This window comes from Nomascus leucogenys, chromosome 12 (genome assembly GCF_006542625.1).
Source record: "Nomascus leucogenys isolate Asia chromosome 12, Asia_NLE_v1, whole genome shotgun sequence".
In the NCBI taxonomy this organism is placed as follows: Eukaryota; Metazoa; Chordata; class Mammalia; order Primates; family Hylobatidae; genus Nomascus; species Nomascus leucogenys.
Window position 1 is genome coordinate 20362358 of NC_044392.1, and position 12369 is coordinate 20374726.

Below are 12369 nucleotides of genomic sequence, written 5' to 3' on the forward strand. Positions count from 1 at the left end.
AAATCATGAAGCTACACGTTTCATGAAAGCAAGAACTGTGTCCAATTTGCCACTACTTGTATCCTGGCACATAATATATATTCATTTGTTGAGAAAATAAATGAATAAATAAATTTGAATTTTGTCTACTTCATAGAGTGGATCAGGACCTTAAAAAACCATCATTTAACAGTATTTATATCTCATGGACTAGTGTTTTGCATCTACTTCCAGTCACAGGATGCTTCTTGATTCCCCAACTATGGCAGGTAATTGGGTGTTGGCTTGGGGTAGGGAATCTGAAATCAATGAGATCCCGGGACACTGATTATTGTGTAGTTCTTTCCCCTTCCCCCAAACTGTTGGCAAACAAAGTCAAACAAACATTCCTCAGGATACTCCAGAAAACTCGATAGCCAAGCAAGGAGCTTAGTGGCCGGCAGGAGCAGGTGATATGAGCTGGGGAGTCAGGTCTGGAGAATGGTCTTATTCTGTGGATGTTATAAGGCTTCGGTCACCAGGCAATTGTGGTTATTTAATTAACTGAGGTTATTTAACTCTAAGAATCCTTGGGAGCCTGGTACTACCAGAGGGTATATCCCATCTACCCTTCTTCTAAGACAATCTGAAGAAAAAAATTTGAAAGAGCATGAGTCAGACAAAGGAAGGTTCAAATGATGCTAGTGGGTGACTTGAGCGTGTTAACTTTTCCAGGACTGTTTCCTTGACTGCCAAATTGGGATAATAATATTTTAGAAACAGCATCTGCATTAGATCATAGGACCTTGCAGGCAGGGATCATTTTCTTTCATGTGTATTTATCTAGTGCTTAATAATGCTAGGCCCTAGTCGATACTCAAATAGCTAAGTGTCTTCTTAGAGGTGATCCAGGACCTAGTCCTGGCTCCATCACTGCGGTACTCTCAGAATAATTAGGAGATTTCCTTCCATTCCTTGCATGTCAACCTTCCCTTCTATAAAATAGGAGCCTGGAACAGATCTTCTCTAAGCTCCTTTCCAGATCTGATAATGAGTCTGTGACCATTCAGTACACTCTACTCCACTGCTGCTCCTAGAAGTTAATAATGCTATAGACTGAGGAGACAAAAAGTCACGAATCACTTTGTATTTACAGATACACATGCATTTAAAATAGATGTAAACAAACACAATACTGTGTCGCACTTTTGCCTCTTTAGAAGTCAAGAGGGTTTTTTTTGTTGTTGTTGTTTGTTTGCTTGTTTTGTTTTGAGATGGAGTCTCGCTCTGTCACCCAGGCTGAAGTGCGGTGGCATGATCTCAGCTCACTGCAACCTCTGCCTCCCAGGTTCAAGCGATTCTCTGCCTCAGTCTCCTGAGTAGGGATTTCAGGTGCCCACCACCACACCTGGCTAATTTTTGTATTTTTAGTAGAGATGGGGTTTCACCATGTTGCCCAGGCTGGTCTTGAACTCCTGACCTCAGGTGATCCGCCCACCTTGGCCTCCGAAAGTTCTGGGATTACAGGCATGAGCTGCTGCGCCCAGCCAGAAGTCAAGAGTTTTTAAATATTTTATTTGGATTGTTTAGGAAGATTAAATCCAGGACAAGTTGCCACTAACGCATATTACACAGCTTGAACCTTGGTGGCTAATTGCGCTATTACTGTGATTGATGAACACTATGCTGCAATCAGCTGGAAGCTGCTGCCTTTCATTTGACAGAAATGAGGTCACAGAGCAGGGCTTGGGAGCTGCCATCTCACAAGCAGGTCTGGTTGTCTGTTGCCCAGTAGACGAGCTTGCCACTACAACATTTAACCCTTGATTCCATCTATTGTGAAGGTGCTTGTTCCCTTGAACTGGCTCCTGAGTTTTACAGAATTTGACAGTTTTAAAGAAAACGATTTGATCTTTGCCTGGATGTTCAGTAGGAGAGAAAAGATTATTGGATATAGATACTAAAATATCCAGGCGTCATGAGGACCTTGGTCTGAAATCCTAGTACTAGAGTAGGTGAGTGTTAATGACCAGAAAAAAATAGTAATTATCCATGACAGTGTATACAACGTTACGGTGTAAAAATCACACCCAGAACCACTACCCTCTGAAGCAACTGTATTATACCCATGGTCAGAAAAGTTAATCAAGTCACTCTTCACAAATACCCCATTGCTGGAGCACAGAGGCTGTTCAAAGTGGAGCATGGAGGCTCCTGCTGATTGGGAGCCTGATAAGTGTTGCCTGGCAGAGGCGGATACAGGGAAAGCCAGCACCTGGGACTGGGAAGCACTGGGCATTTTCTACCCAGGCCCATGGGATCTGTTATCTCAGAGACTGACTCGCCTTTCCTCAGCATGAGACATCCATCACCTGGGATTAGTCTGAGTAGTTGAGCAATTTGTTAACAGATTAGAGATATACGTCTTTTCTCCAGTGGACTTGGAATCTGATGGCCCTGGAATTGAATCCTAATGTGGCTTTAACACTCTCTTGGTATGTGATCCAAGTCTCGTAGTCTCTCTGGATCATAGTTTGTCTATAAAAGATGCAGCCCAGAATGTGGTTAACAGCACAGACCTTGGAGCCTACTGCTTGGATGTGAACTCCAGCTCAACCACTTACTTATTATGTGACCTTAGAGGTCAAGCTAGAACCTCTTTGTACCTTTGTTTCCTCATCTTCAAATGAGGCTCACTATAGTGCCTCCCTCACGAGGTGCTGGGAAGATAAATGAGTTAATGCATGTAAAATGCTTGGAACAATGTCTAGTACAGGGTAAGCATGACATCAGAGTTGGCTAAAACAACTCTTGGATCTCTCAGGTTTGTTTGGTGGATCAACTAAAATGGCGAAGGTGAAAAAAAAGAGTCACCGAGTTATTCGTGCCAAAAGAGACCTTAAAGATCATCCAAATAAGCTCCCTCATTTTATAAGTAGGAAATCAAGACTCAAAAATGGAAAGTAACTGGCCCAGAGTCACAGTTGATTGAATGACAGAGTCCAGGTCTCTGGTTCCCTGCATTGCATCAAAGAAAGCAACATCTTTGTAGAGCTGACTCCTTTAAAAAAAAAGAGAGAAAGAGAGAGAGAGAGACAGGGTCTTACTCTGTCACCCAGACTGGAATGCAGTGGCATGATTACAGCTCACTGCAACCTCAAATTCCTGGGCTCAAGCAATCCTCCTGCCTCAGCCTCCCAAGTAGCTGGGACTACAGGCATGCACCATCACATCTGGCTAATGTTGTTGTTTTTTTTTTTTTTTTTTTTTGTAGGGATAGAATTTGACCACATTGCCCAGGCTGGTCTCAAACTCCTGGCCTCAAGTGTTCCTCCTGCCTTGGCTTTCCAAAGTGCTGGGATTACAGGTGTGAGCCACAGCACGCTGGATGGTCCTTTTATTTAGTCATTGGACTGGGTGCTAGTTAATGTACTTTTCTAGGACAATGAGCCGCATTTGAAATGAAGAGAAAACTGGGGCGAGCCTCCCCCTGCCCGCTGACTTTTGAGGTGGCTGAGGATTCAGGCCATGACAGAGAAGAAAGGTTTTCTGGAATCACTGCCAGTTCCACGTCATTATTTCAGCCAAAACCAAATATGTCCCTGTGGCCAAGCAAGCTAGAATAATGAGCTAATTTATTCTGGTCTCTGAGTTTCTTTTCTTTTTTTCCTCAGGTGTTTAATTAAGGGGCTTCCACCAGAAGTGGTTTCCCATGCTCTCTGGTAGAAACTAAGGTTTCACTCCTAGGAGAAAGGGGTTGGGATCAGGATCTCTGAGTTCAATTTTCTCAATTTTTTCAGGGTCATGCCACCTTAAGATTTATTTTGCTTTGAATCATACTTCTCAGTTAGACTGATCAAGAGCAGTTAAAAGATGGATTGGAGGAAAGGGGCAAGATAGGGAGAAGACCCTGTGAAGAACAGCAGATGGAATTATAGAGGTATTTGACCTAGAGAAAAGGCAAGTCCCAGGAGTCATGATTCCTGTTCTCAAATAGTCTGAAGGTGTCACAGGGCAGAGGAAGCACAGACTGTGAAGTCTCTGACAGCACAGCTGGTACCAACAGGGAGGGAAGAAGAAGAAGAATTTCCAGGAGGCAGATTTGAGCTTGAAGCAAGGAAAACTTTCTATGAGAGTTGACAAAGATGGTGTGGAAAATGAGCTCCTGTCCCTGCCTAGAAGGTGTGCTTTACAAGAAAGAGATTTGATTGTTAGGCTTGACAGTCACTTGTCAGAAAAAGGAAGGTTAGACCTGACTAGTCAGACTAGGTAAATTTGGGAATCCCATCAAATCTAAAATCCTCAGGTTCTAGGAGTCTAAGAACCAATAACCAATTTCACTAAGTTCCCACAGTGAAGAACCAACTGGAAAGCAGCAAAATCAGAAACTCGTGATCTGTTTCTTGATCTTGCCTGTTTCTCTTTTTCTCTGTTTGTCTTTCTTGAGCATACCTACTTGCTCTTTCATATAGCAGGAACCTCTGGCGTTTTGTAGGGGATAATCCCTTCTCTTAAGTGTGTTTCTGGCTCAGCCTTTGCTCCTTCAGCATCATTAGAGAGTCTGCGCTCTCTGAAGATTAGCTCTTCCTGTCGCCACAGCAACTGCCCCGGCCCTGTGGGCATCGGTGGTAACAGGCACAGGGCTTTGAGGGCCCAAGCTTGACTTGTAGTGAGAGAAAGCTCCACAGGGAGCCCGATGGGAAACAAGCACGTTGTGCTTTGAGAAGTTGTCTTTAACAGGATTAGCTATGCAGGCGAGCCTCACTTTACGCAATTGGCATGCCCCTGAAGAATGTGTGTGCGTCAAATTTTGCTAAATGGAGGAACTCTCATTTTAAAGGCAGAGAAGAGACTGTTTTCTAAGTCCCTGTAGTGAATCCCCTTGGTAAAACAGAGTCTTCTTTTGTAAAGTGATTCCCCACCCGTGTAGTGACCTGTCCTGTTAGTCTAGTGCTGAGTATCTATTACTGGGACCATCTGCAGAGAACCCCAGGGGCAGGCAAAGAATAGCAGCAACTCATCTTGCTCTGAGTGTGGGCAGTGTGTAACAGGGAGAGTGGGCTGAGAGTGGACAGTGTATAACAGGGAGAAGCAGACTGGGTGTGGGGCCACAATGAGGGGAGGTCAGGAAGGTGGGCCTTGCCTAGCATGAGCAGTTCTGCTGCAGCAGCGGTGGGGTGTCCGAGAGACGCGTGTTCTTGGAGGAGCCCAGCATCGACGGGTCTGTGTCCAGTGAATCAGACATCTTGTCGCAAATGGCATCCACCAGGCGCTCAAAGGCCTGCCTTACACTGATGTTCTCCTTTGCACTGGCTTCAAAGAAATCAAACCCTGGAAAGAGGAGAGATACAGATAAGGACTTTTCACATCCCTTCTGCTGGAACCCTTCTGTGCCCTCAGCCCAAGCACTCTGGATTAATATGTCCTGTGCTCAGCAGTGAAGCAAAGAGGCCCAATTCCACAGGCAGGGGATTCTGCTTCAAGGAGATGGTACAGGGCAGGAGTTTCCTGCACTGGTCTTTCAGTCAGACTGATCCCAGCTCTACCACTGCCCAGCTGTTCAATTCTGGGCCGAATCACTTATTCTCTTTACAAATCAATTTCCTGGTTTGCAAAAAGGGATAATTTTACCTACTTCATAGAGTTATTTCAAGGATCAGGCAAGACAATGTATGTGAAATGTATAGCCTTGTGCCTGACACAGAGGGGGTCATTAGTGTTTGCTGACAGAGCAAATGCATAAATCTGTGTCCACAGCACTTTACAGTTTCCAAAGCGCTTATCGCATAGATTATTTTATTTGATCTTCATGTTGCCCCTGAGGAAGGAGTCTCAGTCAGATCTTCTCCACTTCACTAATATAAGCACCAGCTTACAGAAGTAAGCTAGCTTGTCCAAGATAAGGAAAAGCACCAGTATGAGAAGCCGCAGTTTTGGACTTTTTCGCAGGGATTTTCCTCCTCTTTCCCCTGCCTCTCATTCCCCCTAGGCTGGCCAGCTCTAGTCTGGGCTCTAGGAGGCACCTCAAGATTCACACTGAATAAGTCTTCTTTGCCCTTTCCACCCATAGCCACACTGGTTTATTTCCACTCAGTGGGGTTCCTCCTCCCTGAATTCCACTAAAACGATCCAATAGATCTCACCCTCCCTCCACAAACCCAGCAAAAGGCCCATGGAAAACTACATCTGAGGTGTGCAACATTCTTGTCTATTTTATCTTGAGACCCTTAGCATCACTTTCTGTGATGAAAAGAACTTGGTTGTCCCAAGAGACACAGCAAAGGCCCTCCTGATTCAAAAAGGCTGCTTTCCACCCGAGGAATCTTGGTCAGCTTGGTGGCAGCCCTTAGAAGCAAAAGTGGCCCTCTCCATCAGTCCCCGGCCCTCTCCCACTTCTCTTGTCTGTCTGCCTTCCTCTTTCCCTTCTTTTGGAGCCTTTCCCCTGTGTCCCTTGCTCTCTCTCCTTGGGATTCCTAATATCTTTGGGGCAACTACTATAAGCCAGACACTATGCTAGGAGCTTTACTGATATCATCTTCTTTAATCCTCACAATAACCAGTTGGGTAAATAACATCATCTCCAATTTATAAATGAGAATATGAGAGACTGCATAACTCACACAAAGTCATGTGGCTGTATTAGTGGAAACTGGGTTTAGACCTGGGTTTGGCTGTCTCCAAAGTCCACACACAGCTCTGCTTCTCATTTCTTCCCCCTTTTCTCTTTCACTTTGCATTTTTTTTTCCGATTATACCTTTTTCTTCCTTTACAAGTCTCTTTGGCCTCCTTTGCTTTAATCTGACTAACAGTATTTGAGTCTGGGCAAGTCACTTCAGCTCTCTGCTCACTTAACCTCTCCAATTCTCAGACTCCCTGTTGTCAAATAAGAAAAACAACAGTGTCTTCCTACCAAGAACAGGTGGGAGGAGTGAGTGAGATGATGAATACATTGCTGTAAAAAAGTGGCCTGTTATAAAGACAGTTTCTTTCTGTTCTTTCAACTTGTTCCTCCCACCTCCTCTCCATCTCTTTCTCCCTCTTTTATCATCTTCTCTAACAAAGGAGGGATCTTTTCCCCCCTCCCTCTTTCTCCCTATTATTCCACTGTCCATAGAGAGGGCTGAAGCCCCCCAGGTATAAACAAGGCCTCTATTTTCCCAGCCTTTTGGCTGGAAGGCACACGCCATTCCTGCCAGCCCACCTCCAGCTGACAGCCTCTCCTATGGCCCATTTCCTGACCTGAGAAAGACAAGCAGCAGAAGTGCCTGCTAATTGTGGACATGTGATGAAGGAGGCGGCAGCTGCTGGCTCATTATCCTCAGGCCATAGAAACCCAGTCAGCTTCAGAGACCCTCCAGCATATCGTTTTTCCTTAATGAACATCACAAAAATTGACTCCCCAGTCTTTGACTGCCTTATCACAAGTGGCAGTGTTTGGGGAGGTGCGGGGAGTGCATTGCTTATTTAGGAAAGAGGCAGACCAGTAAATAAGTAAATAGGTTTTCAGCTCAGATGAAGATGAGGACACAGTTCAAGGCCAGGGGCACAAATCCCTTGTGAGGAAGTGGCACTGAGGGGAGGACATGCCACATTGTACAGAGGGCAGCTACTAGCTGTGTGATCTTGGACAAGTTGCCTAATTGCTCCCAGTCTCTGTTTCATCTATAGAATGAGGCGAATATTACCTACCCCATAGGATAGTAATGAAAATTAAATCCATGAAAGTATATGACGTGACTGGCATGTGAATACATGGCAATTCTCTTTCCTATATGTTCCTGGCCTACCTTACTCCCAGCTTCCTTGCACCTCTACTGTCTCCAGGGCCTTTGGGGAAATCTCTTTGTCTTCATCACTTATGGTCAATCAATAAGCCAGGTCTCTTTTTTATTTATTTATTTATTTATTTATTTATTTATTTATTTATTTATTTTTTGAGAAACAGAGTCTTGCTCTGTCGCCCAGGCTGGAGTGCAATGGCACAATCTCGGCTCACTGCAACCTCTGCCTCCCGGGTTCAAGCGATTTTCCTGCTTCAGCCTCCCGAGTAGCTGGGATTACAGGTGCCCACCACCACACCCGGCTAATTTTTGTATTTTTAGTAGAGACGGGGTTTCACCATGTTGGCCAGGCTAGTCTGGAACTCACAACCTCAGGTGATCTGCCCACCTCGGTCTCCCAAAGTGCTGGGATTACAGGCATGAGCCACAGTGACTGGCCCACCAAGTCTTTATTGAGCATTGACCTTGTGCCATGTCTTGTGTTGAGTGTTAGAGATACAGATACAGGGAGATCAATTATAGTTGTAGAAAAGACATACTAATAAAGGCATCAGTCTCTCCCATCTGCAGTTCACATTAACAGTTCACAAATACGAAAACAACCATGTGAGTGGGGTGGGGCAAGGCAAAGGTTAGCACTTGTAATTTGCAGACAGGAAAACTGAGACTCAGAGATGGGCCAGGGGTCTATCCCTTATGCCTCCTTGTCTCACTCTCAGTTGGAACAGCAACAGAACAAGCTGTAACATTCTAACCCAGGTAGAAGAAACCAGAGGCCATGCAGGGATGCAGGAGAGAGAGAAGCTGGCAGGGAAGGAGAGGAGGAGGAAGCTTCTTGAAGTTAGTGAGGATGTGAGCCTTTAAAGTCAGAACTCAGGCCGGGTGCAGTGGCTCATGCCTGTAATCCCTGCAGTTTGGGAGGCCAAGGTGGGTGGATCACCTGAGGTCAGGAGTTAGAGACCAGCCTGGCCAACATGGTGAAACCTCGTCTCTACTAAAAATACAAAAATTAACCGGGTGTGGTGGCACTGCCTGTAATCCCAGCTACTCGGGAGGCTGAGGCAGAAGAATCGCTTGAACCTGGGAGGCGGACGTTGCAGTGAGCTGAGATTGCACCACTGCACTCCTGCCTGGGCGACAGAGTGCAACTCTGTCCCAAAAAAAAAAAAAAAAAAAAAAAAAGTCAGAACTGAGCAAAACTGCCTAGGTGCCAGTGGCTCAAGCCTGGAATCCCAGTGCTTTGGGGGTGCCAAGGCAGGAAGGTTGCTTAAGGCCAGGTGTTCGAGACCATAAATAAATAAATGAATACACAAATAAATTACATTAAAAATAATTAAGCAAAACTCTTCACGTAACTTCTTCTCATTCTTTAGGACTCAGCTTACATATGGTATCTTCATTCTCCTCTGTGCTTCCTCCTGCCATAGCACTTTTTACCCTGCATGGCAGAAGTCCATATAGACAGGGAGCTCCCCAAACAGGAACTATGTCATTCTGAGCCCCAGCACCACCTGGAAGAGTAGGTGCTTAGTGAATGTTGGTGGAATGAATAGTTGAATTAAGGAGGTGGGAATGAGCAAGGAGGCTGTGGTTGAGGGGATGCGGATAGTGTGGGTCATGAAAGCTCAGCTCAATGAGCACGGTGGACCCTGTGCTGGGCATTGGGGACAGCGAGGTGAATCAGACACAGCCCTTACCTTTGAGGAGCCCCTAGTGTGTTGTGGAAGATAGACACATTGACAATATTACAGGGCAGTAAGTGTTGGAATGGAGGGAAGCCAGGGGATTGTCAGGGCACAGAGAAAGCATCTAACCAGGCCTGGAGACCAGGGAAGGTTTCTTGGAGAAGCTGATGCTTAAGCAGATATCAGCTAGACAAAGACATGTCACTGTGAGTGTATGTGTGAGCACAGGCATGTCTAGCATAGCACAACAGGCAGGGGAGACAGCATGAATAGAGCACATATAAGGGGGCAAAATCAGCCTTGGTCTATGCAAAAAGGGCCATAGCAGTTTGTTATCCTTAGAGCAGGAAACCCTAAGTGGTGCGAGTTGAGTCAGCAGGGGGCCAAACAGGGGGAGCTCTTGTGTCATGCAAGGAGATGTCTTTACTGTCATCTCAAAGGTACCCGGAATGTGAGAACTGTGACTCAAGTTACCAACTCATGGGTCTAGCCAGCTCAAGGGCCTCTTTTGCTTAGCAGAATAACCCCAAATGCACCGCACCCAATTACTGTCAGATTCCTGAAATATTCTTCATTAGTAGGTCCATATGGTAACCTTTTCCTCAGTTCATTAATAAGGACTTTTAGGAGCTGAGAATCTAGTGAGGCCAGGAAGATGACAACCAATTAACCAGACTAGCCCCCAGTCCTTTTCTCCTCCTAACTGGCTTCAGAACAATGACATTTCTGCTGTCTTTAATGGGGCTCATTCTTAACTGAATCTGAGATGTTCCCCCACCCCCCCCCCACCAAAATGATCATGTTTATCTACTCTGTCCAAAGCCAGCTGTCACAGACCCATAGACTGCATCCACACTGCCTGCTTCTGAATATGACCTCAGAATTCTATTCAGAAACTTGCAACCAGCTAAACTCACCTCTCCTCATCCCAACACTGCTCCAGAACATGTGTCCTCCACGGTTCAGATCCCTTGTCCATCCTGCTCTGACACCACCTCATCTCTGTCATTTATCAGCCTTCAACTCACATCCTCTGGTCACTGATGATTTGGGCTCAGTGGGACTCACTGTCTTCCTTTCTATTCAAGGCTTGTTTTCATTCTCTGGAACTTTGAGTGTCATGTGGACAATCCATCCGGCACCTTGGATGGACCTTCTCTTCCATTTTGCTTCAGCTATTCACCTGTCCCTATAAATTGAGCTACTTTGACTTGGATTTGTGTCACTGGAATTGAAAGAGGTCTGATCAATTCAATATCCAGCCTCACTGGCTGAACACCCAAGACCTGGCATGGCCTGGTCTCTACTCCCCCAGCTTCATCTTCCTGGCTCACACTATGCTCCAGAAACATCAGTGCTTCCTCGTTTTGTGCCACTGCTCATGTTATTAATCTCTAGCTACTACTCCTAATCATCTTCATTATTCATCTGTGGAATTACAGATCCCAGAGAAGCTTCACTTTTTCTTCCCCACAACACCTCTACCACTCAGAACATACAATATCTCTCTCCCCTGTACTCTCATGGAACTTTGTGTGATTGTTTCAGTCAGATTCCAACCAGAAAAATGGGAACTCTTCTTTACACCAGAAGGAATTGCTTATATAGGTGATGGAAGAACTAAGAAGCTAAACAGAATATTGAGGAAACCCAGAGATTATCAAAAGCAAAAAATACTAGTATTAGAGCTAAAAGAAGCTGGAACCATGAGAGCAGGAGTCACAGTAGAGGAGCAGCCCCTGCTGGGGGGGCCAGCTGAGGCAGGGGGAAAATACCTGGATTTCTCCCTTTTCTGCATCTCCAATCACCTGCCAATGTCTTCCCTTGGCTAGTCCCAGCCAGAAGCTACTATCACAGGAGCCTGGGAAACATAGCCTGCAAAGGTCAACCCCTCAGAGGGGGTTGCAGGAAAAACAACAGGAGAGGGTGAAGAATAATCACAAGTAGGATGAGGACTGGCATAGCCATCGACTCAAAGAAGGTTATAATTATCTGTTTACAATTTTGTTTCCCTAGTCAGTGTGCATCTTGAGGGAAGGGAACCCATTCATCTCTGTGTCCCCAGAGTCCATGATGTGTTCAGTGACTGTGAACTGCCCTGCCTGCAAGAGATTTTATACCTCCACATTACCACTAGCTTGCAGTGCCTCCTTGTGGGAAGAATACGTCTCCCCACTCCAGCGACATCAAGTTTGATTATGTGACTTGCTTTGGCCAATGGATGTGGACAGAAGTGATGTGATCTAAGTCCCAAGGAAGCTTTAAGAGGCTTTGCGTGGTTTAGCCATCCCAAACGGACCCCAGAGTAAGAAAATGCATGGAACAGAGTTGCAGCTGACTTGTAGCTGATATGTAATGAGTGAGAAAGAAACCCTTATTCTCCTGACTCAGGTTGTGTGTTACCACAGCATAATCTAAAGAAATCTCACCAACATTGTGGCTGAGGGTGGAAATGTGAAGAGAAACTATGACAGGCTTTCGGGAAAACATCATTGGATGATATGAGAACATTAGGATTTTGAGTCAAAGTCTGAGTTTGAGTACGGGGCCTGCCATCTACTACTTACATGGCTTAGAAAAGTTACATAATCTTAGAGTGGGAAAATAAAGATACAGAAGTGTGGCACAGCTCATGGTGTGCAAGAAAATGCAAGTGGTCTGGACTCAGCTTCTTCATCAAGAAAATCACTGGTTTACTACTGTATTGGTGATAATATACTATGTACTATACAGCAATACAGATACTGTATTACTATAGCTGATGATAATGCAGCCTTCCATGCTAGGAATGACAGCAAAGGTCACAAGAGGATTTTCGTGAAAGCATATTGTGAATTTTAAGTCACTGTTAGTTATTATCAATGCCAACTAGGCCTTTCTTTCTCTGCAACCAGACTCAATGACGCAAGGTTCCTTGGTTCATTTCAATCTAGAAAACACACAC

The 12369-nt window shown here is 45.2% G+C and overlaps 1 protein-coding gene across 1 annotated transcript in view; it reads right to left on the bottom strand.

The window, feature by feature from the left end:
* Window positions 1-3599: 3599 nt before the first annotated feature.
* The window catches only part of RAB3B (RAB3B, member RAS oncogene family), a 73243-nt gene continuing 64473 nt past the window's right edge, over window positions 3600-12369 (bottom strand). The window contains exon 5 of the mRNA XM_030823905.1: window positions 3600-5289. Within this exon, the coding sequence (XP_030679765.1) occupies window positions 5102-5289 (188 nt within the window). The 3' untranslated portion in view covers window positions 3600-5101. The remainder of the gene's footprint in view (window positions 5290-12369) is intronic.